This window comes from Ranitomeya imitator, chromosome 1 (genome assembly GCF_032444005.1).
Source record: "Ranitomeya imitator isolate aRanImi1 chromosome 1, aRanImi1.pri, whole genome shotgun sequence".
Lineage (NCBI taxonomy): Eukaryota > Metazoa > Chordata > Amphibia > Anura > Dendrobatidae > Ranitomeya > Ranitomeya imitator.
The window spans coordinates 428,285,590-428,310,164 of NC_091282.1; the positions used below are offsets into that span (position 1 = coordinate 428,285,590).

The 24,575-nt window shown below is 45.9% G+C and overlaps 1 protein-coding gene across 1 annotated transcript in view; it reads right to left on the reverse strand.

Moving 5' to 3' along the window:
• Positions 1-24,575, reverse strand: part of LOC138670522 (transmembrane channel-like protein 2-A) — a 111,143-nt gene that overhangs the window by 46,703 nt on the left and 39,865 nt on the right. The window contains exons 4-5 of the mRNA XM_069757972.1: positions 23,121-23,264; positions 6,223-6,351 (exon numbers count right to left, since the gene is read on the reverse strand). Coding sequence (XP_069614073.1) covers positions 6,223-6,351; positions 23,121-23,264 — 273 coding nt within the window. The remainder of the gene's footprint in view (positions 1-6,222; positions 6,352-23,120; positions 23,265-24,575) is intronic.

The window sequence follows — 24,575 nt, forward strand, 5'->3', positions numbered from 1 at the left end:
AGATATCTCCATCCTCTATGGTGTTTTGCATATTTATCCATTTTTCTGGTGATACTCAATAGCTTGCATACCTACTCAATAGCTTGCATACCAGTATTTGAGATGGACAGCTTCTCTCAGGCCTTTGCCATTAGTACAGTCAGGTGCTAAATTATATTAGTGGGCACATCTGTGCTCGCAATGGACAGTTGTCCTCAGACCTGTAACAAAGACTCTTCTGAAGTGCAAGGTCACCATCCACCGGAAGATGATTACCAATGCAATTATATTGGGAAATTATCTACAGTCGGATCCTTCAGACGGAACCTGAAAACTCATCTCTTCAGGAAAGCCTACAGCCTGCACTGACACCGCTGCTGCCTCATCACTATCGAAGCTACCGCCTCACCAACACCGGAGCTACCGCCTCACCAACACCGGAGCTCCTGCAACCCTCAACCTACTGTCTCCTTCCCCATAATCCTGTAGAATGTAAGCCCGCAAGGGCAGGGTCCTCGCCCCTCTGTATCAGTCCATCATTGTTAATTTGTTTACTGTATGTGATATTTGTAACTTGTATGTAACCCCTTCTCATGTACAGCACCATGGAATCAATGGTGCTATATAAATAAATAATAATAATAAAGACTGGGCATTTTCCCTTGCGCCAGGAGATCCTGCATTATGTAATATTGATGCGTTTTTTCTGGCGCTCGGATTACTGTACGATGAACCTAATTCAGTGGATCAGGCAGAGAAAAATTTGCTGGCTCTGTGTCAGGGTCAGGATGAGATACAGATTTATTGTCAGAAGTTTAGAAAGTGGTCTGTGCTCACTCAATGGAATGAATGTGCTTTGGCAGCAATCTTCAGAAAGGGTCTCTCTGAAGCCCTTAAGGATGTCATGGTGGGATTTCCTATGCCTGCTGGTCTGAATGAGTCTATGTCTTTGGCCATTCAGATCGGTCGACGCTTGCGTGAGCGTAAATCTGTGCACCATTTGGCGGTATTATCTGAGCATAAACCTGAGCCTATGCAGTGCGATAGGACTTTGACCAGAGCTGAAAGGCAAGAACACAGACGTCAGAATGGGCTGTGTTTCTACTGTGGTGATTCCACTCATGCTATCTCCGATTGTCCTAAGCGCACTAAGCGGTTCGCTAAGTCTGCCACCATTGGTACGGTACAGTCAAAATTTCTTTTGTCCGTTACTTTGATCTGCTCTTTGTCTTCCTATTCTGTCATGGCATTTGTGGATTCAGGCGCTGCCCTGAATTTGATGGACTTGGAGTTTGCTAGGCGCTGTGGGTTTGTCTTGGAGCCCTTGCAGTGTCTTATTCCATTGAGAGGAATTGATGCTACGCCTTTGGCCAAGAATAAGCCTCAGTATTGGACCCAGCTGACCATGTGCATGGCTCCTGCGCACCAGGAGGATGTTCGCTTTCTGGTGTTGCAAAATCTGCATGATGTGGTCGTGTTGGGGTTGCCATGGCTACAGGTCCATAACCCAGTATTAGATTGGAAATCAATGTCTGTGTCCAGCTGGGAGTTTCTGGGGGTACATGGTGATGTTCCATTTCTGTCTATCTCATCATCCACCCCTTCTGAGGTCCCAGAGTTCTTGTCTGATTACCGGGATGTATTCGATGAGCCCAAGTCCAATGCCCTACCTCCGCATAGGGATTGTGATTGTGCTATCGAGTTGATTCCTGGTAGTAAGTTTCCTAAGGGTCGACTGTTTAATTTATCTGTACCTGAGCACGCCGCTATGCGGAGTTACGTAAAAGAATCCTTGGAGAAGGGTCATATTCGGCCGTCGTCATCGCCATTGGGAGCAGGGTTCTTTTTTGTGGCCAAGAAGGATGGTTCGCTGAGACCTTGTATTGATTACCGCCTTCTGAATAAAATCACAGTCAAATTTCAGTACCCCTTGCCACTGCTATCTGATTTGTTTGCTCGGATTAAGGGGGCTAGTTGGTTCACCAAGATAGATCTTCGTGGTGCATATAATCTTGTGCGTATTAAACGGGGCGATGAATGGAAAACTGCATTTAATACGCCCGAGGGCCATTTTGAGTACCTAGTTATGCCATTCGGACTTGCCAATGCTCCATCAGTATTTCAGTCTTTTATGCATGACATCTTCCGAGAGTACCTGGATAAATTCCTGATTGTATACTTGGATGATATTTTGGTCTTCTCGGATGATTGGGAGTCTCATGTGAAGCAGGTCAGAATGGTGTTCCAGGTCCTGCGTGCTAATTCTTTGTTTGTGAAGGGATCAAAGTGTCTCTTTGGTGTTCAGAAGGTTTCATTTTTGGGGTTCATTTTTCCCCTTCTACCATCGAGATGGACCCTGTTAAGGTCCAGGCCATTTACGATTGGACTCAGCCGACATCTCTGAAGAGTCTGCAAAAGTTCCTTGGCTTTGCTCATTTTTATCGTCGCTTCATCTGTAATTTTTCTAGTATTGCTAAACCATTGACCGATTTGACCAAGAAGGGTGCTGATATGGTCAATTGGTCTTCTGCTGCTGTGGAAGCTTTTCAAGAGTTAAAGCGTCGTTTTTCTTCTGCCCCTGTGTTGTGTCAGCCAGATGTTTCGCTTCCGTTCCAGGTTGAGGTTGATGCTTCTGAAATTGGAGCGGGGGCTGTTTTGTCGCAAAGAGGTGCTGATTGCTCGGTGATGAAGCCATGCGCCTTCTTTTCCAGGAAGTTTTCGCCTGCTGAGCAAAATTATGATGTTGGCAATCGAGAGTTGCTGGCCATGAAGTGGGCATTCGAGGAGTGGCGTCATTGGCTTGAAGGAGCTAAGCATCGCGTGTTGGTCTTGACTGATCACAAGAACTTGACTTATCTCGAGTCTGCCAAACGGTTGAATCCTAGACAGGCTCGTTGGTCGCTGTTTTTCTCCCGTTTTGACTTTGTGGTTTCGTACCTTCCGGGCTCTAAAAATGTGAAGGCGGATGCCCTGTCTAGGAGTTTTGTGCCCGACTCTCCGGGTTTGCCTGAGCCAGCGGGTATTCTCAAAGAGGGAGTAATTGTGTCTGCCATCTCCCCTGATTTGCGGTGGGTGCTGCAAAAATTTCAGGCTAATAAACCTGATCGTTGCCCAGCAGAGAAACTGTTTGTCCCTGATAGGTGGACGAATAAAGTTATCTCTGAGGTTCATTGTTCGGTGTTGGCTGGTCATCCTGGAATCTTTGGTACCAGAGATTTGGTGGCTAGATCCTTTTGGTGGCCGTCTCTGTCGCGGGACGTGCGTTCTTTTGTGCAGTCCTGTGGGATTTGTGCTCGGGCTAAGCACTGCTGTTCTCGTGCCAGTGGGTTGCTTTTGCCCTTGCCGATCCCGAAGAGGCCTTGGACACATATCTCTATGGATTTTATTTCGGATCTCCCCGTCTCTCAAAAAATGTCGGTCATTTGGGTAGTTTGTGATCGCTTCTCTAAGATGATCCATTTGGTACCCTTGTCTAAATTACATTCCTCTTCTGATTTGGTGCCATTGTTCTTCCAGCATGTGGTTCGTTTACATGGCATTCCAGAGAACATCGTTTCTGACAGAGGTTCCCAGTTTGTTTCAAGGTTTTGGCGAGCCTTTTGTGCTAGGATGGGCATTGATTTGTCTTTTTCCTCGGCTTTCCATCCTCAGACAAATGGCCAGACTGAACGAACCAATCAGACCTTGGAAACATATCTGAGATGTTTTGTTTCTGCTGATCAGGATGATTGGGTGTCCTTTTTGCCGTTGGCTGAGTTCGCTCTTAATAATCGGGCCAGCTCGGCTACCTTGGTTTCACTGTTTTTCTGCAATTCTGGGTTCCATCCTCGTTTCTCTTCAGGGCAGGTTGAGTCTTCGGACTGTCCTGGTGTGGATACTGTGGTGGACAGGTTGCAGCGGATTTGGACTCATGTAGTGAACAATTTGACCTTGTCCCAGGAGAAGGCTCAACGTTTCGCTAATCGCAGACACTGTGTGGGTCCCCGACTTCGTGTTGGGGATTTGGTTTGGTTGTCATCTCGTTATATTCCTATGAAGGTTTCCTCTCCTAAGTTTAAGCCTCGTTTTATTGGTCCGTATAGGATTTCTGAGGTTCTTAATCCTGTGTCTTTTCGTTTGACCCTTCCAGATTCTTTTTCCATCCATAACGTATTCCATAGGTCATTGTTGCGGAGATACGTGGCGCCTGTGGTTCCATCTGTTGATCCTCCTGCCCCGGTTTTGGTGGAGGGGGAGGTGGAGTATATAGTGGAGAAGATTTTGGATTCTCGTGTTTTGAGACGGAAACTCCAGTATCTGGTTAAGTGGAAGGGTTATGGTCAGGAAGATAATTCCTGGGTCTTTGCCTCTGATGTCCATGCTGCCGATCTTGTTTGTGCCTTTCATATGGCTCATCCTGGTCGGCCTGGGGGCTCTGGTGAGGGTTCGGTGACCCCTCCTCAAGGGGGGGTACTGTTATGAATTCTGTGATCAAGCTCCCTCCTGTGGTCACGAGTGGTACTGCGGCTTCTGAGTTTCCTTTCTCAGGTGGTGAGGTTAAGTCGTTAGGTGCTGCTCTATTTAACTCCACCTAGTGCTTTGATCCTGGCCTCCAGTCAATGTTCTAGTGTTGGTCTTGCTTCCTCCTGGATCGTTCCTGTGGCCTGTCTGCTCAGCATAAGCTAAGTTCTGCTTGTGTTACTTTTGTTGCTATATTTTCTGTCCAGCTTGCTATTTTGGTTTTGCTTGCTTGCTGGAAGCTCTGAGACGCAGAGGGAGCACCTCCGTACCGTTAGTCGGTGCGGAGGGTCTTTTTGCCCCTCTGCGTGGTTGTTTGTAGGTTTTTGTGTTGACCGCAAAGCTATCTTTCCTATCCTCGGTCTATTCAGTAAGTCGGGCCTCACTTTGCTAAATCTATTTCATCTCTGTGTTTGTATTTTCATCTTAACTCACAGTCATTATATGTGGGGGGCTGCCTTTTCCTTTGGGGAATTTCTCTGAGGCAAGGTAGGCTTATTTTTCTATCTTCAGGCTAGCTAGTTTCTCAGGCTGTGCCGAGTTGCATAGGGAGCGTTAGGCGCAATCCACGGCTACCTCTAGTGTGGTTTGATAGGTTTAGGAATTGCGGTCAGCAGAGTTCCCACGTCTCAGAGCTCGTCCTATGTTTTGTGGTTTTTGTCAGGTCACTTGTGTGCTCTGAACTTCAAGGTCCATTGTGGTTCTGAATTACCTATTCATAACAGAGGCATTAGAGAGAGTTATGTGGTCAGATGATACCAAAATAGAACTTTTTGATATCAACTCAACTCGCCTTATTTGAAGAAAGAAGAAGGATGAGTATAATCACAAGAACACTGTCCCAATCGTGAAGCATGGTGAGGGAAACATCATACTTTGGTGGTGCTTTTCTGCAACGGGGACAGGACGACTGCACTGTATTGAAGGAAGGATAGATGGGGTCATGTAATGTGAGATTTTGGCCAACAACCTCTTTCCCTTAGTAAGAGAATTGAAGATGGGACCATGACTGGGTCTTCCAGCATGAGAATAACCTGAAACACACAGCCAAAGCAACTAAGGAGTGGTTACGTAAGAAGCATTTCAAGGTCCTGGAGTGGCCTAGCCAGTCTCCAGACCTGAACACAATAGAAATCTTTGGAGGGAGCTGAAGGTCAATATTGCCCATTGACAGCCCAGAAACCTGAAAGATTTGTACAAAGGAGTGGGCCAAAATCCCTGCTGCAGTGTGTGCAAACTTGGTCGAGATCTACAGGAAACATCTGACATCTGTAATTGCAAACTAAGGTTTCTGTACCAAATAGTAAATTCTGTTTTTCTATTGTATCAAATACTTATTACATGCAATAAAATGCAAATTAATTGTGCAAAAATCATAAAATGTGATTTTCTGGATTTTTCTTTACTACTATAAAAACTATAGACGTCTCCATTCTTTTTAGGTGGGAAAACTTGCAAAATATTTAGTGCATCAAATACTTATTTTCCTCACTTTCAGTACCTTACCAAAAACTATTCAAATAGATTATTTTACAGGGAAGACAAGTTTAAAATTAATAAATATTAGATTGTTTATGAATTATGTTGAAATCAGTGAGGTCTATCGCTTACTATGATTGATATCAAATAGATAGCTAGATAGATGCATATATACATTGAATGATAGATAGATAGATAGATAGATAGATAGATAGATAGATAGATAGATAGATAGATTTTTTTTCATAAAAAATTAAATGAACCTACAAATCCAGATTCCAAATCCCAACACCAGCAATAATTGAGAAACCTGACAATCACTGCTCGGCCAAAGTCTCCCACAAGAATCATGAGGTAGCTCATCTGTGTATCTGATACTGTTAGCTTTACAAATTCCTGTAAGATAAAAGGATAAAAAGGTACAAAATTCTATAATAGTACTAGCTATTGAACCCATTCTACGCCCCGGTGATGAGCATTTTTATTGGTACATTTCCGAACGATTTTTTTTTTAAGACACTGTGTCTGTGAATTTGGACAGTGCAGTATGTGCATGCTCTGACTCTAGAACCATTTTATTGAAGTAATGCACACTGCTATGTTGATGTTGTAGAACATTAACCCCTTGGTGACAGAGCCAATTTGGTACTTAATGACCAAGCCAATTTTTAATTCTGACCACTGTCAATTTATGAGGCTATAACTCTGGAACGCTTTAATGGATCCTACCGATTCAGAGATTGCTTTTTCGTGACATATTGTACTTCATGATAGTGGTAACATGTCTTTGATATTACATGCGTTTATTTATGAAAAAATGGAAATATGGCGAAAATTTTTAAGATTTAGCAAATTCCAAATTTTGAATTTTTATGCCCTTAAATCAGAGAGATATTTCACAAAAAATAGTTAATAAATAACATTCCCTACATGTCTACTTTACATCAGCACAATTTTGGAAACAAAATTTTTTTATGTTAGGAAGTTACAAGGATTAAAAGTTAACCAGCGATTTCTCATTTTTACAACAAAATTTACAAAACCATTTTTTTGGGATCACATCACATTTAAAGTCACATTAAGGGGTGTGCATGACAGAAAATACCCAAAAGTGACACTATTCTAAAAACTACACCCCTCAAGGTGCTCAAAACCACATTCAAGAAGTTTATTAACCTTTTACATGCTTCACAGGAACTGAAGCAATGTGGAAGGAAAAAAATTAACATTCAACTTTTGCACGACTCGTTAAAGAGTTGATTGTGACTTGTAGGATCGCTACTTCCAACAGGTGGCGCTATAGAGTTTAAGTCCTCTTCTTCTCAGAAGAGGCAATTTGCATATAACTTTTTTTTACAAAAATTTTACTTTAGAACCAGTTTTTTTATTTTCACAAGTGTGAAAAGAGAAAATGAACCACAAAATTTGTTGTGCAATTTCTCCTGAATACGACGAAACCCCATATGTGGGGGAAAACCACTGTTGGGCAAACGGCAGAGCTTGGAAGAGATGGAGCGCCATTTGACTTTTTAGATGCAGAATTGGCTGGAATTGAGATCGGATGCCATGTCGCGTGTGGAGAACCCCTGATATACCTAAACAGTGGAAACCCCCCAATTCTAACTCCAACCCTAAAACCAACACACCCCTAATCCTAATCCCAATCCTATCCATAATCCTAATCACAACCCTAACCCCAACACACCCCTTACCCTAATCCCAACCATAACCCTAATCACAATCCTAACCCCAACACATCCCTAACCCTAATACCAACCCTAACCATAACCCTAATCAAAACCCTAACCCCAACACACCTCTAACCCTAATCCCAACCCTAACCATAACTCTAACCAAAACCCTAACCCTAATCCCAGCACTAATCCCTATACACCCCTAACCCTAATGCCAACCCTAACCATAATCCTAATCCCAAACCTAACCCTAATCCCAACCCTAACCCTATTCCCAACTCTAACCCTAACTTTAGCCCCAACCCTAACTCTAGCTTTAGCCCCAACCCTAACCCTAACTTTAGCACAACTCACTTTAGCCCAACTGTAACCCTAATTGGAGAATGGAAATAAATACATTTTCTTTATTTTATTTTTTTCCTAACTAAGGGGGTGATAAAGGGGGGTGTTGCACATGCGCACATGCGCCTGCCATTTTCTCCAGGAAGAAGAAGCCGGAGGCACGGGGGACTTCAAGGGGCCATGGAGGGACTCCGCGAGTACCAGGGGGTGATCGGAGGGCCGGGGGGATCAGGGACTCTTTCTCTCTCCTCTGATGTGCGATCACATCAGAGGAGAGAGAAATTGAATGGCACATCAGACTTTTTTTGCGCCCGCCATTACACGCTTGGTAACAGTGAAAATGGCGGTGCCCATGGGGGGATGCACGAAGGCGGAGGAGCACCGAGAGGTACCGGGGGGGATCGGGGACTCTACTTCTTTGTCGTCTGATGTGCCATCACATCGGAGCACAGAGAAATTAAGTGGGAAATCACGCTTTTTTTGCAGTCGCCTGTTAACAGTTAATTACCGGTGATCACAATCATGTTCTCTGGGGTCTCGGCTACCCCCGGCATCCGAGACCCAGGAGAAAATCCAACTCTGGGTGGCACTATACACTGGTTTAAGCCCCCTTAACTACCGCGGTTAAAGGGTATATTGGCGGCAATTAAGGGGTTAAAATGGCAATTGAGTCAGTGCTTGCGCATACAACACTATCCCTCACCATTTCGTTGAAGACACTGTTTATGCAAATTTGCAGGCACAGTGTCTTAAAAAAAGGTGGTATGTGTTAGGAGTCGAGTTTCCTCTGCTGCACAGGGGGAATCTCGATCCGTCTCCGCTGCGGTCTCCCATTCTCCTCCAGCCGCAGTGGAGTCTGCTCAGCAGGGACGTCGATCCCAGCATCTCACTCAGTCTGACTCTGTGCGAAGAGTTACTGCTGCTTTTCCTGCTTCTGCCATTGAAGCCAGTGCTGGGCAGCGGCGAGTGGACGTTTCTGGATCTAAGTCCTTATTTGCACACACTGAGCATGCCCAGGGCAAGATCTCCTCTTGGAGATCGAGGGTCACATGCTCAGGTACTGCAGCACATCCCATTGGTCCTTTTGGCAGGTCCTGAAAGGGCAAAACTTCTGTAGCTGTTTCCTGTGCTGCAGCTATATAAACTGCGCATGACCGCACGGCCATGCGCTAGTATTGTCTTGTAAATATGTGTGTGTGTTGTGAGTGAAAGTCGCTCTTTAAATAACCCTCCCTATTGAATGTCTGTTCGTGGAAGGTGTATGTTTGCTATCTAGCGCCCGACTTATCCAACAGCACGTAACACACATTACAGCTACCAGTTGCTGTGTCCGCCTGTACGGCGCCGTGCGCTTGCTCTGCGCTTTCCTGACCCAAGCCTGGGTGGTTAGTGGCGTCCGTCTGTGCGGCACCGCACGCACTCTTGTGCCTTTATATTATTATTTAGTTTCCTTACACACCCAGTTGCGGTGTTGTGCCAGCAAGTGTCTAATCAGACTTCAATCCTAGTTGGGGTTGAGTTCGCTGACTTCTTGCTCGCGCTCTATGTGCGGTACCGCGGTCCTGTGACGCAACAGGATCGCTTCCTTCACGCAGGGTGTAGTTAACCCGTGCGTGTATACTTGTAGTACCGCCATATAGTCCGTCTTACTAGCAGCAGGGTTTTTACCTGCACGGTGGACCTCGGACTGCGAACGCACCTAGTTCCATTTCATCTTGTACTTGGTGCGTTCCGCCAGTCCTAACATAATACTAGCGCCAAGGTCTGGCTAGTAAATGGCGGACGATCAGCGTTTACAGCGGTACATCCAGCAGCTGGAGGGAAGGTTGGCGGCTCTAGAGCGTTCAACCTCAGCTGTGGATGTCACTGCTGTCGCTGTTCAGGCTGCTAGCGTGGCTGCAGCTACCTTGTCCACTGCCACCCCTGTTCCGACTCTATCTCGCCTCCCGCTACCAGAGAAATATTCTGGTGACAGTAAGTCTTGTAGGGGTTTCGTGAGTCAGTGCTCTATACACCTCGAGCTTCTGGCCTCTCGTTTCCCTACAGAGCGGGCAAAGGTGGGGTTTATCGTGTCTCTCTTGTCGGACAGGGCGTTGCAGTGGGCTACGCCGCTGTGGGAGCGTGGCGATCATGTGGTGCAGAGTGCTCCGTTATTCCTGAGCACTCTGAAACAGGTCTTTTTAGGACCTCGTGTCACCCATGATACGGCGCTCCAACTGTTGGCATTGACTCAGGGCTCGTCCTTGGTCAGCCATTTTGCCGTACACTTCCGCACCCTAGCATCTGAGCTGGAGTGGTCGGATAAAGCCCTTATTCCTATATTTTGGAGGGGGCTGGCTGACCACTAGGGTTGAGCGAAACGGGTCGAAAATTTTCAAAAGTCGCCGACTTTTGGCAAGGTCGGGTTTCATGAAGCCCGACCCGACCCCTGTGTGGGGTCGGCCATGAAGTCGGCGATCTTTTGAATCTGGAATCGGAATTCCGATACCGATTCCCGATATGTTTAAGATATCGGGAATTGGTATCGGAATTCAGATTTTAGTGTAAAATAAAGAATTAAAATAAAAAATATCGCAATACTTACCCTCTGACGCGCCTTGGTACTAACCGGGAACCTTCCTCCTTCGAATCAGCGCTTCCAGGACCTTGCGGTGACGTCGCGGTGACGTCGCAGCTTGTGATTGGTCGCGCGGCCGCCCATGTGACCGCTCGCGCGACCAATCAGAAGCCGTGACGTCACCGAAGGTCTTTCAAGCGCTGATTCTTAGGAAGGAAGGCTGTCGGAAAGAAGTAGGGCGCGTCCGAGGGTGAGTATATACCTAATAGGAATATACTCACCCTCGGACGCGCCCTGCTTCTTTCCGGCAGCCTTCCTTCCTAAGAATCAGCGCTTGCAGGACCTTCGGTGACGTCGCGGTGACGTCACGGCTTCTGATTGGTCGCGCGAGCGGTCACATGGGCGGCCGCGCGACTAATCACAAGCCGCGACGTCACCGCGACGTCACCGCAAGGTCCTGGAAGCGCTGATTCGAAGGAGCAAGGTTCCCGGTTAGTACCAGGGCGCGTCAGAGGGTAAGTATTGCGATATTTTTTATTTTAATTCTTTATTTTACACTAAAATATGGATCGCAGGGCCTGAAGGAGAGTTTCCTCTCCTTCAGACCCTGGGAACCATGGAAACACAATGCACTGCATTGGGTTTCGGGTTTTGGCCGACCCCGACCCCGACTTTTTTATAGGATCGGCCGATTTCACTCGACCCGACTTTTGAAAAAGTCGGGTTTCGTGAAACCCGACCCGATCCTATAAAAGTAAAGGTTGCTCAACCCTACTGACCACGTTAAGGACGCCCTGGCCACTAGGGAGATTCCCACCACACTGGAGGAATTAATAACAGTATCCACTCGTATTGACCTCCGTTTTCACGAGCGGAGGTTAGAGCGAGCCCAGTGTAGGCAGAGGTTTCGGCTGGCTCCCACCTTCACCAAACCTTTGGAATCTCCAGTCCAGGCCCCTGAGTCCCATGAGCCTATGGTAGTGTCACGAGCGGGATCTAAGTCCCGGACCGCTCGTGCACTCCAGGTTTGTCATGTGTGCCAGCAGTCAGGACATCTTGCCACCAGATGTCCCCAGCGGTCGAGGAAACGTCAGCGTCTAGTGGTAGTAGGTGGAGGTACACTAGACACGGCGACGTTTGCCTCCAAATTGTCCTTTAAGGGGACAATAACATTAGGCTCATCCTCCCACTCGGTAGAGCTCTGCGTGGATTCTGGGGCGGAGGGCAATTTTATGTCTTCTGCCTTCGCCCAACGTCACGCAATACCCCTGGTTATGCTACCTCAACCAGTAACGGTACGAGTGGTGAATGGGTCGACACTGCCCTCACAGATAACACATCAGACCATCCCTTTTACTCTGTCCATGTCGCCATCCCATCAGGAGATTATATCTCTGCTCATCATTCCTGAGGGAATTGATGAGGTCCTGTTGGGGATACCTTGGCTACGGTACCACTCTCCTCACATCGAGTGGTCCTCAGGCAGAATTCTGGGATGGGGTGAATCTTGTGGGGGTAGGTGTCACCGAGAGTGCGTTCAGGTTGCTACTACAGAGGTACCCGCAGATCTATCCTCTCTCCCCAAGCAATATTGGTCTTTTGCAGACGTGTTCTGCAAAAAGGCGGCGGAGACCCTTCCGCCCCATCGCCCCTATGACTGTCCTATTGATCTCTTGCCTGGTGCTGAGCCTCCCCGGGGTCGAGTCTATCCATTATCTCTCCCGGAGACGGAGGCAATGTCTCAGTACATTCAAGAGAATCTGGCAAGAGGGTTCATCAGGAAGTCGGTGTCACCTGCTGGGGCAGGGTTCTTTTTCGTGCAGAAGAAGAATGGGGAACTACGTCCATGCATAGACTACAGGGGTCTTAACGCTATCACCGTTAAGAACAAGTATCCTTTGCCCTTGATAACTGAGCTTTTTGATAGGCTTCGGGGAGCAAGGGTGTTTACTAAACTAGATCTGCGGGGTGCTTACAACCTGATTCGCATCCGTGAGGGGGACGAATGGAAAACGGCGTTTAACACCAGAGATGGGCACTATGAGTATCTGGTAATGCCCTTCGGGCTCTGTAATGCCCCAGCCGTTTTCCAAGACTTTGTCAACGACATCTTCCGGGATATGCTTTCCACCTCAGTTGTAGTCTATCTGGATGATATTCTCATGTTTTCTCCAGATATTCACTCCCACCGGAGAGATGTTGGCAGATTCTTCGACCTCCTACGGGCAAACTCTCTTTATGTTGGAGAAGTGTATGTTTGAGCAGGAGTCTTTACCTTTCCTGGGCTATATCATCTCCGCCCAGGGATTGGCTATGTATCCTGCCAAACTACAGGCTGTGATGGACTGGCAAGAGCCCCATTCTCTTAAAGCGGTGCAGTGCTTTATGGGGTTCAGAAACTATTACCGCCAGTTCATTCCCCACTTCTCAACTCTGGTAGCTCCCTTGGTAGCCCTCACCAAGAAGGGAGCGAATCCCAAATTGTGGTCGGAAGAGGTCTCCAAGGCTTTCACTTCTATTAAGTCCCACTTTGCTAGCGCTCCCATCTTACATCGTCCCGATGTGGATAAGCCATTCCTAATGGAGGTGGATGCCTCGTCCGTTGGTGCTGGAGCAGTCCTCTATCAAAAGGATGCTCAAGGTCGGAAGCATCCATGCTTCTTCTTCTCTAAGACCTTCACGCCAGCGGAGAGAAACTACTCCATCGGGGACAGGGAGTTGCTAGCAATGAAGTTGGCCTTTTCGGAGTGGAGACACCTTTTGGAAGGTGCGCGGTTTCCCTTCCAAGTTTACACGGACCACAAAAATTTGGTCTATTTGCAGACAGCCCAGCGGCTAAATTCTCGCCAGGCCAGATGGTCCCTGTTCTTCTCCTGGTTCCACTTTTCCCATCATTATCTCGCCGGGGAGAAGAATATCCGTGCTGACGCTCTCTCTCGCTCCCTTATGTCAACTGAGGAGGAGGAAGAGGAGCCTCAGCTTATTGTCCCTTCCGAGAGCCTGAGAACCGTAGTGCCGGTTTTGCTAGAGTCTGTGCCTCCGGGCAAGACTTTTGTGCCCATTAATTTGCGACCGGAGGTTCTCTCTTGGGCTCATTCGTCCAGGGTGGGTGGACACTTTGGGACAAAGAGGACATCTGAGCTACTGGCGAGGACGTACTGGTGGCCGCATATGGTCCGAGATGTCAGAGATTACGTTCTGGCGTGTGTCTCATGCGCCAAAAATAAGTCTCCTCGACAACGGCCATCTGGGTTACTCTATCCCTTGCCGGTGGCAGACAGGCCCTGGGAGATGGTCGGGATGGACTTTGTAGTGGGTTTGCCCAAGTCTCGCGGCTGTACCGTCATTTGGGTTATTATTACCGATCATTTCTCGAAAATGGTGCATTTGGTGCCGCTCCCACGGTTACCTTTTGCATGGGCCTTGGCAGCGTTGTTCATAAGACACATCTTCCGCCTACACGGCATACCAGACAAAATTGTCAGTGACCGGGGTCCCCAGTTTGCGTCTCGGTTCTGGAGAGAGCTTTGTCGTCTTCTCAGCATTGAGTTAAATCTCTCTTCCGCATATCATCCCGAGACAAATGGGTTGGTAGAGAGGGCCAACCAGACCTTGGTCACATACCTGCGACATTTTGTTTTAGCCAGGCAGGATGACTGGGCATCCTTGCTATGATGGGCAGAGTTTGCACTGAACAACGCCGTAGCCGACTCCACTGGACAAACCCCATTCCTCCTCAACTATGGTCAGCATTCACGGATACCTGTGCCTATGCCGGTGTCTTCCGCCGACTCCAGGGTGGCAGACTGGGCTGTGGAGGCACGGGATATTTGGGACCGCACTCAGGATGCCATTCGGGCCTCTAAGGAGAGAATGAGGACCTCCACCGATGCTCATCGGCGCCCCGCTCCGACCTTTGCTCCTGGCGACTTGGTGTGGCTCTCCGCCCGTAACATCAGGCTGCGAGTTGAGTCCACTAAATTTGCTCCTCGCTACTTGGGCCCATTCAAGGTCCTCAAGCAGGTTAATCCTGTGGTCTATCGTTTGGCCCTTCCGCCACGCCTGGGTATCACCGACACCTTTCATGTGTCCCTCTTGAAACCCATGTATATGTCCCGGTTCTCCGAGTCATCTGCTGGGACATCGGGTTCGTCTACGGACGATTATGAGGTGAACGCTATTTTGGGGTGCAAGGTGGTACGTGGCAAAAAATTTTATTTGGTAGACTGGAAGGGTTATGGCCCCGAGGACAGGTCCTGGGAGCCTGTTGAGCACATTCGGGCCCCGCAGCTCATTGCTGCCTTCGAACGTAGCGAGGCCCAAGGAGGGGGGGCCCTAGGACGGGGGGTAATGTTAGGAGTCGAGTTTCCTCTGCTGCACAGGGGGAATCTCGATCCGTCTCCGCTGCGGTCTCCCATTCTCCTCCAGCCGCAGTGGAGTCTGCTCAGCAGGGACGTCGATCCCAGCGTCTCGCTCAGTCTGACTCTGTGCGAAGAGTTACTGCTGCTTTTCCTGCTTCTGCCATTGAAGCCAGTGCTGGGCAGCGGCGAGTGGACGTTTCTGGATCTAAGTCCTTATTTGCACACACTGAGCATGCCCAGGGCAAGATCTCCTCTTGGAGATCGAGGGTCACATGCTCAGGTACTGCAGCACATCCCATTGGTCCTTTTGGCAGGTCCTGAAAGGGTAAAACTTCTGTAGCTGTTTCCTGTGCTGCAGCTATATAAACTGCGCATGACCGCACGGCCATGCGCTAGTATTGTCTTGTAAATATGTGTGTGTGTTGTGAGTGAAAGTCGCTCTTTAAATAACCCTCCCTATTGAATGTCTGTTCGCGGAAGGTGTATGTTTGCTATCTAGCGCCCGACTTATCCAACAGCACGTAACACACATTACAGCTACCAGTTGCTGTGTCCGCCTGTACGGCGCCGTGCGCTTGCTCTGCGCTTTCCTGACTCAAGCCTGGGTGGTTAGTGGCGTCCGTCTGTGCAGCACCGCACGCACTCTTGTGCCATTATATTATTATTTAGTTTCCTTACACACCCAGTTGCGGTGTTGTGCCAGCAAGTGTCTAATCGGACTTCAATCCTAGTTGGGGTTGAGTTCGCTGACTTCTTGCTCGCGCTCTATGTGCCGTACCGCGGTCCTGTGACGCAACAGGATCGCTTCCTTCACGCAGGGTGTAGTTAACCCGTGCGTGTATACTTGTAGTACCGCCATATAGTCCGTCTTACTAGCAGCAGGGTTTTTACCTGCACGGTGGACCTCGGACTGCAAACGCACCTAGTTCCATTTCATCTTGTACTTGGTGCGTTCCGCCAGTCCTAACAGTATGTGCATGTGCTGACTGCAGTGCCATTTCATTAACCCCTTTACCCCCAAGGGTGATTTGCATGTTAATGACCACGCCAATTTTTACAATTCTAAACACTGTCCCTTTATGAGGTAATAACTCTGGAATGCTTTCATGGAACCTGGTGATTATGACAATGTTTTTTCGAGACATATTGTACTTCATGATAGTGGTAAAATTTCTTTTATATAACTTGCGATTATTTGTGAAAAAATGGAAGTTTGGCAAAAATTTAGAAAATTTCTCAATTTTCCAAATTTGAATTTTCATGCCCTTAAATCACAGAGATATGTTACACAAAATACTTAATAAGTAACATTTCTCACATGGTCTACTTTACAACAGCACAATTTTGGAATTCAATTTTTTTTGTTCGGAAGTTATTAGGGTTAAAAGTTAAAAAGCGATTTCTCATTTTTACAGCACCATTTTTATTTAAGGACCACCTCACATTTGAAGTCTATATGACAGAAAATACTCAAAAGTGACACCATTTTCAAAACTGTACCCCTCAAGGTGCTCAAAACCACATTCAAAATGTTTATTAACCCTTCAGGTGCTTCGCAGGAATTTTTGGAATGTTTAAAAAAATGAACATTTAACTTTTTTTTACAAAAAAATTCAGACCAAAAAATTTTATTTTTCAAAAGGTAACAGCACCCCAAAGGTTGTTGTGCAATTTGTTCTGAGTATGCCGACACCCAATATGTGCAGGTAAACTACTGTTTGGGCACATGGTAGAGCTTAGAAGAGAAGGAGCGCTGTTTGACTTTTCAATGCAAAATTGGCTGGAATTGAGATCGGACGCCGTGTAGCATTTCGAGAGCCCCTGATGTGCCTAAACAGTGGAAACTCCCCACAAGTGACACAATTTTGGAAACTAGACCCCCCATGGAACTTATCTAGATGTGTGGTGAGCACTTTGAACCCCCAAGAGCTTCACAGAAGTTTATAACGTAGAGACGTAGAAGTAAATAAATCATTTTTTTTTCACAAAAATGATCTTTTTGCCCCAAATTTTTTATTTTCCCAAAGTATAACAAAATAAATTGGACCCAAAAAGTTTTTGTGCAATTTGTCCTGAGTGCGTTGATACCACATATGTGGGGATAAACCACTGTTTGGGCGCATGGCAGAGCTCAGAAGGGAAGGAGCGCCAGATTTTACTGTTATGGTTTTCAGGTGCTATGACCCACTGGGAGAGCCCATGAAGTGCCAAAACAGCAGAATCCCCCATAAGTGACCCCATTTTACGAACTGCACCTCTCAATGAATTCATCTAGGGGTGCAATGATCATATTGACATCATGAGTGTGTCACAGAATTCAATACCATTGGGCAGTGAGGACAAAATAACTACATTTTTACCACCAAAATTTTCACACAAGAAGTGGGTAAAAATGTCAACAAAATTTGTCCCACAATTTCTACTGAACGTGGCAATAACCTATATGTGGCTGTACAATGCTACTTAGCCATGAGGAGAGACTCGGGAGGAACGGAGAACTATTTGCCTATTCATATATTAAGAAAAAAGGAGCGCACTCAGCTATCTTAGGTTGGTGCTGGCTGTACTTGGGAAAAACCCAACAACAAGTCCAATACAGAAAAATCAGCCGCACTCTTATGGTATATCTTTGCAAAAATGTGATGTATTTATTCACGTGTTGAGACAAAATTTTCATATATATACACACACACAGAAGGTAGTATAAACAAAGTATTAACGTTTCGACCCTGCCTCGGGTCTTTCTCAAACTGCGTTTTCTGGATAGTGTGAAAAATAAGAAGTGTGGTCCCTTTAAGGGCTCCAATTGTTGTGGTGTCAGGTCGTCCTGCTTCTGTGGGCGTGTGTGGACGCAGTTTGAGAAAGACCCGAGGCAGGGTCGGCTGATTTTTCTATATTTACCAATTCAAGTGAATGGGTCTCTGCACATGTCAGTGTGTTTCCACGGACCGTGTGTCCATGGTCAAAACACTCTGACATGTCCATTTTTTAATGTCAGCACGAGCCATAAATCATTCCGCACACGTGCATACACATGGATGTCATCCATGTGACATGCATCGGTGCCGGGGAAGAAGCGTTACAGTAAGCTCTGTTCCCCGTCGCCGGGTGCTGAACATAGCTCTCCTCACTCTTCCCTTAAATAAATAATTTAAAAAGACAGCGTGGATTCCACCCATTTTTGACAACCAGTCTTGCTAAAGCTCACAGCTGGGGGCTGTTATTCTCAGGCTCGTAAGGGGCCATGGATATTGACCCCCCAGCCCGCAGCTGCCCAGAAAAGGCACATCTATTAGGTGTGCCAATTCTGGCTCTTTGCCTGATTCTTCCCACTTGCCCTGTAGCAGTGGCAAGTGGGGTAATAGTTGTTGGATTGATTTCACCGATGACATCAAGCCAACAGCTTAGTAATGGAGAAGCGTATATAAGACACCTATGCATTACTAATCATACAGTTGTATGGAAAATAAAGACACAGCCAGAATAAAGTCTTTTATTTGAAATAAAAACAAAACAATTTAATATTTTTATTATTACGTCTAATTCCCCATCACCCTCCTGTAATAAAATTAAAATAATAAAACAACAATATACCATACCTATCCGTCGTTGTGTCCCACCCCGCAATCCATGTCTGGGGGATAAAAAGTTATTTACCATACAACTATAGGATTATTAATGGATAGGCTAGTCATATAATAATTGGCTCACAGCACCTCATGCAAACACAGGGTTGACTTTACCCAAAATTGCAGCTCTCGTCAAATCCAAGGAGTCCATCTTCGGGAAAGTTCAAACATCCAATAGAAAATAAGGACAGCGCGCCACAAGTTGGTGAATTTATATCACCTTTATTCTGCCTACTGTTGCGATCCAACAGGATCTTTATCAAGCACACAATACATTGCAATAACCCTCCTTAAATACTATAACCACATCACCTTCTTTAACAACCATCAATCAAAAAAGCACAAATACAGTAATATAAATATCCACGATTGACAAGCTTAAAAACACCCCAAATGATTATGAGTCCACAGAGTACCTCTTTTACAACAAAACCGCCCCCTCTGATTGTTCATCTAGACATTATATTGCTAATCAGAGCCTAAAAAGTCCATGGCATCTGTCTAAAAACAACAAAACGGTAGTCAATTGCTGTATCGCGTTCTTGTTGTCAGAGTAATACTTGTCTTTGTCATCCTCTCGGTCTGCCCAGTTCTTTCCTCTAGTCAATCAGCGAACATCTCGTCCTGCACAGACTCCAGCATCGCCCTCTGATTAGTTGTAAACTAGCTTGTGTCATTCAGGTACTGCTCATGCCCCTGCAAACAGAAACTGTTCCAACCTGTTATACAAATTAACTTATCCAGGCTCATACACACCAACTTGTGGAGTGCTACAGGGCAAGTGGGAAGAGTCGGGCAAAGCGCCAGAATTGGCTTATCTAATAGATGTGCCTTTTCTGGGCAGCTGCGGGATACTATTTTTAGGCTGGGGGGAGCAATATCTATGGCCCCTTACCAAACTGAGAATACCAGCCCCAGCTGTGAGCTTTAGCAAGGCTGGTTGTCAAAAATGGGGGGACCCACGCCGTTTTTTAAAATTATTTATTTAACTAATTGTAAAAAATGGCGTAGGGATCCCTCTGTTTTTAATATCCAGCTCAGGGTTGCAGCCCTCAGCTGTGAGTTATGTCTGGCTGGTTATTAAAAATAGGGGGGAACCCACACTTTTTTTTCATTTTTACTGTATTTATTTACAGCGCAGGAGCGGCAGATGAATACTCTCATCTGCCTCTCCTGCTGTGACTGTTATTAGCAGCAGCGGGGTAGGCTGATCGGAGAAATAGTCCCATCAGCCGCCGCCTGCTGTCTCTTTCATTACTTAAATGTAACCCTCATCATTCTCCCCTGCTCACGCCGATCACCGGCAAAGCAGAGGAGAATGATGAGGGCCATGTTCAGCACCTGATAACGGCGCTTACTGTAACGCTTCTTCCCTGGCGCCTGTCCTTGTGGTACTGATGCGGCACACGCATGCCACAAGTGTGCCGCAAGTATTACATACATGGACACTGACATCTCCGGTACTTTTAGGTTTGGCTGCTGTCATACACTAAAAGACGGTTTTTATTGCAAAAAATTTCAGCCGACAGAGTCATGTGAGGTCTCGTTTTTTGCGGGACAAGTGGACGTTTTTCTTTTATTAGTACCATTTTTGGGCACGTGGCATTTTTTTTATTGCTTTTTATTCTATTTTGGGGAGGCAGAATAAACAAAAACCAGCAATTCATGAAATTCTTTTTGGGGAGGCATTGATACTGTTCAATGTGTGGTAAAATTGATAAGGCAGTTTTATTCCTCAGGTTAGTACGATTACAGCAATACCTCATTTATTTTTTTATGTTTTGGCGCTTTTATATAATAAAAACTATTTTATATAAGAAATCATTATTTTTGCATCCCTTTATTCTAAGAGCTATAACTTTTTTATTTTTCCACTGATGGAGCTGTATATGGCTTGTTTTTTTGCGGGACAAGATGAAGGCTCCAGTGGTTCCATGTTTATTTATATCCGTCTTTTTGATCGCGTGTTATTCCATTTTTTGTTTGGCAGTATGATAAAGCTTTGCTTTTTGCCTTGTTTTTTGATGGTGTTCAGTAAATGGGTTAACTAGTGGAATAGTTAGATAGTTTGGGTCGTTGCGGACACAGCAATACCAAATATGTGTACTTTTATTGTTTAGATTTTTTTTAATTAAAATATTTACTTATTGATAGAATAAGGAAGCTTAATACGCAAAACACGCGTCGGGGCTCTCTAATGGACACGCATGGCACCAGACCTCTTATGGGTAAGTGGCTGACATTATGATTGGCATTATTTAGATCATATGTAGGCACAAGCAGTATATGGGTATTAATGGTGAGGTTATAGGGGCTCCCCTCCTTAGGAGTGTACCATTACCACTGGAGACTTTGATCTCCAGGTGGTATCCCCCCTCTTTCATTTGATATATCATACACCCAGGTACATATAGACTCGGTGGTACTTTGCCTGTCACTTTATTGGTATATATATGCCGTCATTTGCCTGCCCCCATACTATGTGTCTATGAGGTTTGACTGTTCATGCCTGCCCATTTGGTCAGTCACCATTTTCTCATTCCTTACTGTTTCTTGATGTTTTTATATTTTTGTATGTTATCAGTAATTTAATAAAATTAACCTTTTTGCACTATGCATGATGACATGTTTGTTCTTGGGGCTATATGCTCTTATTGTTGATAGGTTTATATATGCAGATGAAGCAGTATCTGCATACTATAGAAGCTGTCAGCGCTGCACTTAGAGCACTGACACTGAGAGACTTCCTGATCATGCACTGCGCATGAGAGAAAGTTTCTTAGATTTGGTGACCCGGATGTCATCATGACAACATCAGGTTACAATGGCAGTGACTGGGATCCAGCATCACGCCGCGGGTCTCCGATCCAAAAGGCAGAAGGGCTGTTCGATCATAGCATTCCGAAGGTTAAATTGCTGGGTGCGGTCTGTGACCGCTCCTGTCACCTAGTGCTGGGTGTCAGCTGTGATATTCAGCTGACACCCATCCGTGATTGGCAGTGCACCCCCCGTGTGCACGGCCGATTGCCATGACGTACTATACAGTCCAATGTCAGACAGGCCCAGGTTACATAGACGGTATAGTACATCTGATGGCAGAAAGGGATTAAAGTATTGTACTACAAAATTAAAAGGATCCTGTAATCAGAAATAACACTATTAACCTGCAGATATGTATGTATGGTGTAAGTGGTTGACTCACTCAGCTGCTTCACAAGGTAGACATAGGAATGGTTTTGGTAATAGTTCACCTACTGATTTATTATGGACAGCATAAAACCTTAGTAGGGTTCAGCAAAATAAACAGATCCTTTCTTGCATTACGGTAAAACAAAACAAAGATAAAGTTTAACAGAGTCACTTGCCTGCAGAATTCACCAGCAGGTAACACACACAACATCCTTAGCTCTTCTTAGAGCCACGTGAGAGTTCATCATCTTCCAAGGCACAACCCCAACTGACTCTCATGTCCAGGTATTTAACATAAAACATGTGATGATCACATGAGCATGACATCACTGAAGGTCCAGTCCGTACACATGCTGGTGTCAGCTCTGTAGGAGGAGCTATGGTGAGGACCCTCCCTCCCACTCTATGGGTGCCCACCTAAAACCAGCTCATGTGTAACTTTAAATTAACCCTCTAAGCGGGTAGCATGCTGGAGGAAAAATATTGTGGTTTTACATCACTGATGCCAATATGCTCAGTGACACATATCTCCCTTCATGCACTGTGCCAGTGACCCTGTCATAGTGGTTAATCTGCAGGTTAACAGTGTTATTGTGCTGCCCAGGGCCCGCACACAGCGGGGACAAGATTAATTGCTCTGAGTATAAGGAGTGGTCACTATAACCTTGACCCCAGCTCTCACTGACTCTCTACATTCAGGGTTTCTCTCAGTCAGGACCGTGGGCATGCTCACAGTGGCCACTCTGCATTGTCAAAGCAATGACTGAATGACTGATCGGCGCTGCTCCCGACCTCATGACTGAAACCAAATGCTCCCCCATCCTGGTATGATGTCCACCATCTTGGTCTCCCATCCTGTATATGCTTCCCCATACTGTTACATGCTCCCACATCCTGGTATAAGCTCTCCCATCCTGGATGTGTCCTTTTGAGTTCAGCCACAGTGCGCAGGCGCAGTCTATAGAGGCTTTGGAGAAAAGGAAGCATACAGCATTATGCTGTGGATTCTAGTTACATTGTGTACCTATGTAGTGCCTAGCATGTAGTTATCATCAAAATGGATATTCTACATAATGTAACATTATCAATGTTACATAAAAAAATAATTAGCAAAAAAAAAAAAATTCCCTCCAATTTGGAAATGTTCATATTTAATATGTTTTTCTGGGCACTTTTTATTTATTCTTGAATAGAAAACATGTTCGTTGATAAGTATGGTCATCGATACCTAGTACTGTGTCGGCCCAACACTTTGGGATAATCTTAGACACTAATTTCTGTCAGTCTTCTTTGTACAAAATTATGTTTCCATTGATCCCATGCAAACAAACCCACAAAAGCTGTGTATATTGCGAAATCCTTTCTAATGTTGTAAAGATGATGGATGACTTACTATTCCCACATTTGTTTCCCAGCATGGACCTCTGGGCATATCGGCTGGATGAATGTATGGTGTTGAAGTGCTCCCATTTGTTCCATTAGAAATGCTGGCTATCAGTAATAGGGTCTTGTTCTTTATAACCTCTTCTTCTGCTAACTAGAAATAAAGTAACAGCAATTAGTCTATGTACACGCGTCCTTTCGGGTGGATTCCGTTGCAGAAACCGCCTGAAAAAAATTATAAAGAAACTCTCAAAAGAAGGAATATATGCATTTCTATGGAACAACAACTTTCTGTACGTGTGTTCAAGCTTGAAATGTATGTTATGTAAATGCAGTCAATAGTTGGTCGGGGCTCCATTGCATCAATTACTGCATCAATGCGGTGTGGCATGGGGGCGATCAGCTGGTGTGTTGTAGCACTTCTGAAGTGTTATGGAAGCTCAGGTTGTTTTGACAGCAGCTCGTCTGTATTGTTAGGTCTGGTGTCTCTCAGCTTCCTCTTAACAATACCCCATAGTATCTCAATGGGGTTAAGGTCAGGTGTTATGGCTGGCAATGAGGCAACACAGCGTGCAGTAATCAGCGCACATACAGAGATCTGGCAATAACCCAAAACAATAGGACGAGCTCTGAGACGTGGAATCTCTGTAGACTGCAGTACCTGATCTATCCTCACACAACTGGAAGCAGCAGTGGATTGCGCCTATCAACTACCTATGCAACTCGGCACTGCCTGAGGAGCTGACTAGCCTGAAGATAGAAATACAAGCCTGACTTACCTCAGAGAAATACCCCAAAGGAATAGGCAGCCCCCACATATAATGACTGTTAGCAAGATGAAAAGACAAACGTAGGAATGAAATAGATTCAGCAAAGTGAGGCCCGATATTCTAGACAGAGCGAGGATAGCAAAGAGAACTATGCAGTCTACAAAAAACCCTAAAACGAAAACCACGCAAAGGGGCAAAAAGACCCACCGTGCCGAACTAACAGCACGGCGGTGCACCCCTTTGCTTCTCAGAGCTTCCAGCAAAAGATAATAACAAGCTGGACAGAAAAAACAGAAAACAAACTAGAAGCACTTATCTAGCAGAGCAGCAGGCCCAAGGAAAGATGCAGTAGCTCAGATCCAACACTGGAACATTGACAAGGAGCAAGGAAGACAGACTCAGGTGGAGCTAAATAGCAAGGCAGCCAACGAGCTCACCAAAACACCTGAGGGAGGAAGCCCAGAGACTGCAATACCACTTGTGACCACAGAAGTGAACTCAGCCACAGAATTCACAACAGTACCCCCCCCTTGAGGAGGGGTCACCGAACCCTCACCAGAACCCCCAGGCCGACCAGGATGAGCCACATGAAAGGCACGAACAAGATCTGGGGCATGGACATCAGAGGCAAAAACCCAGGAATTATCTTCCTGAGCATAACCCTTCCATTTGACCAGATACTGGAGTTTCCGTCT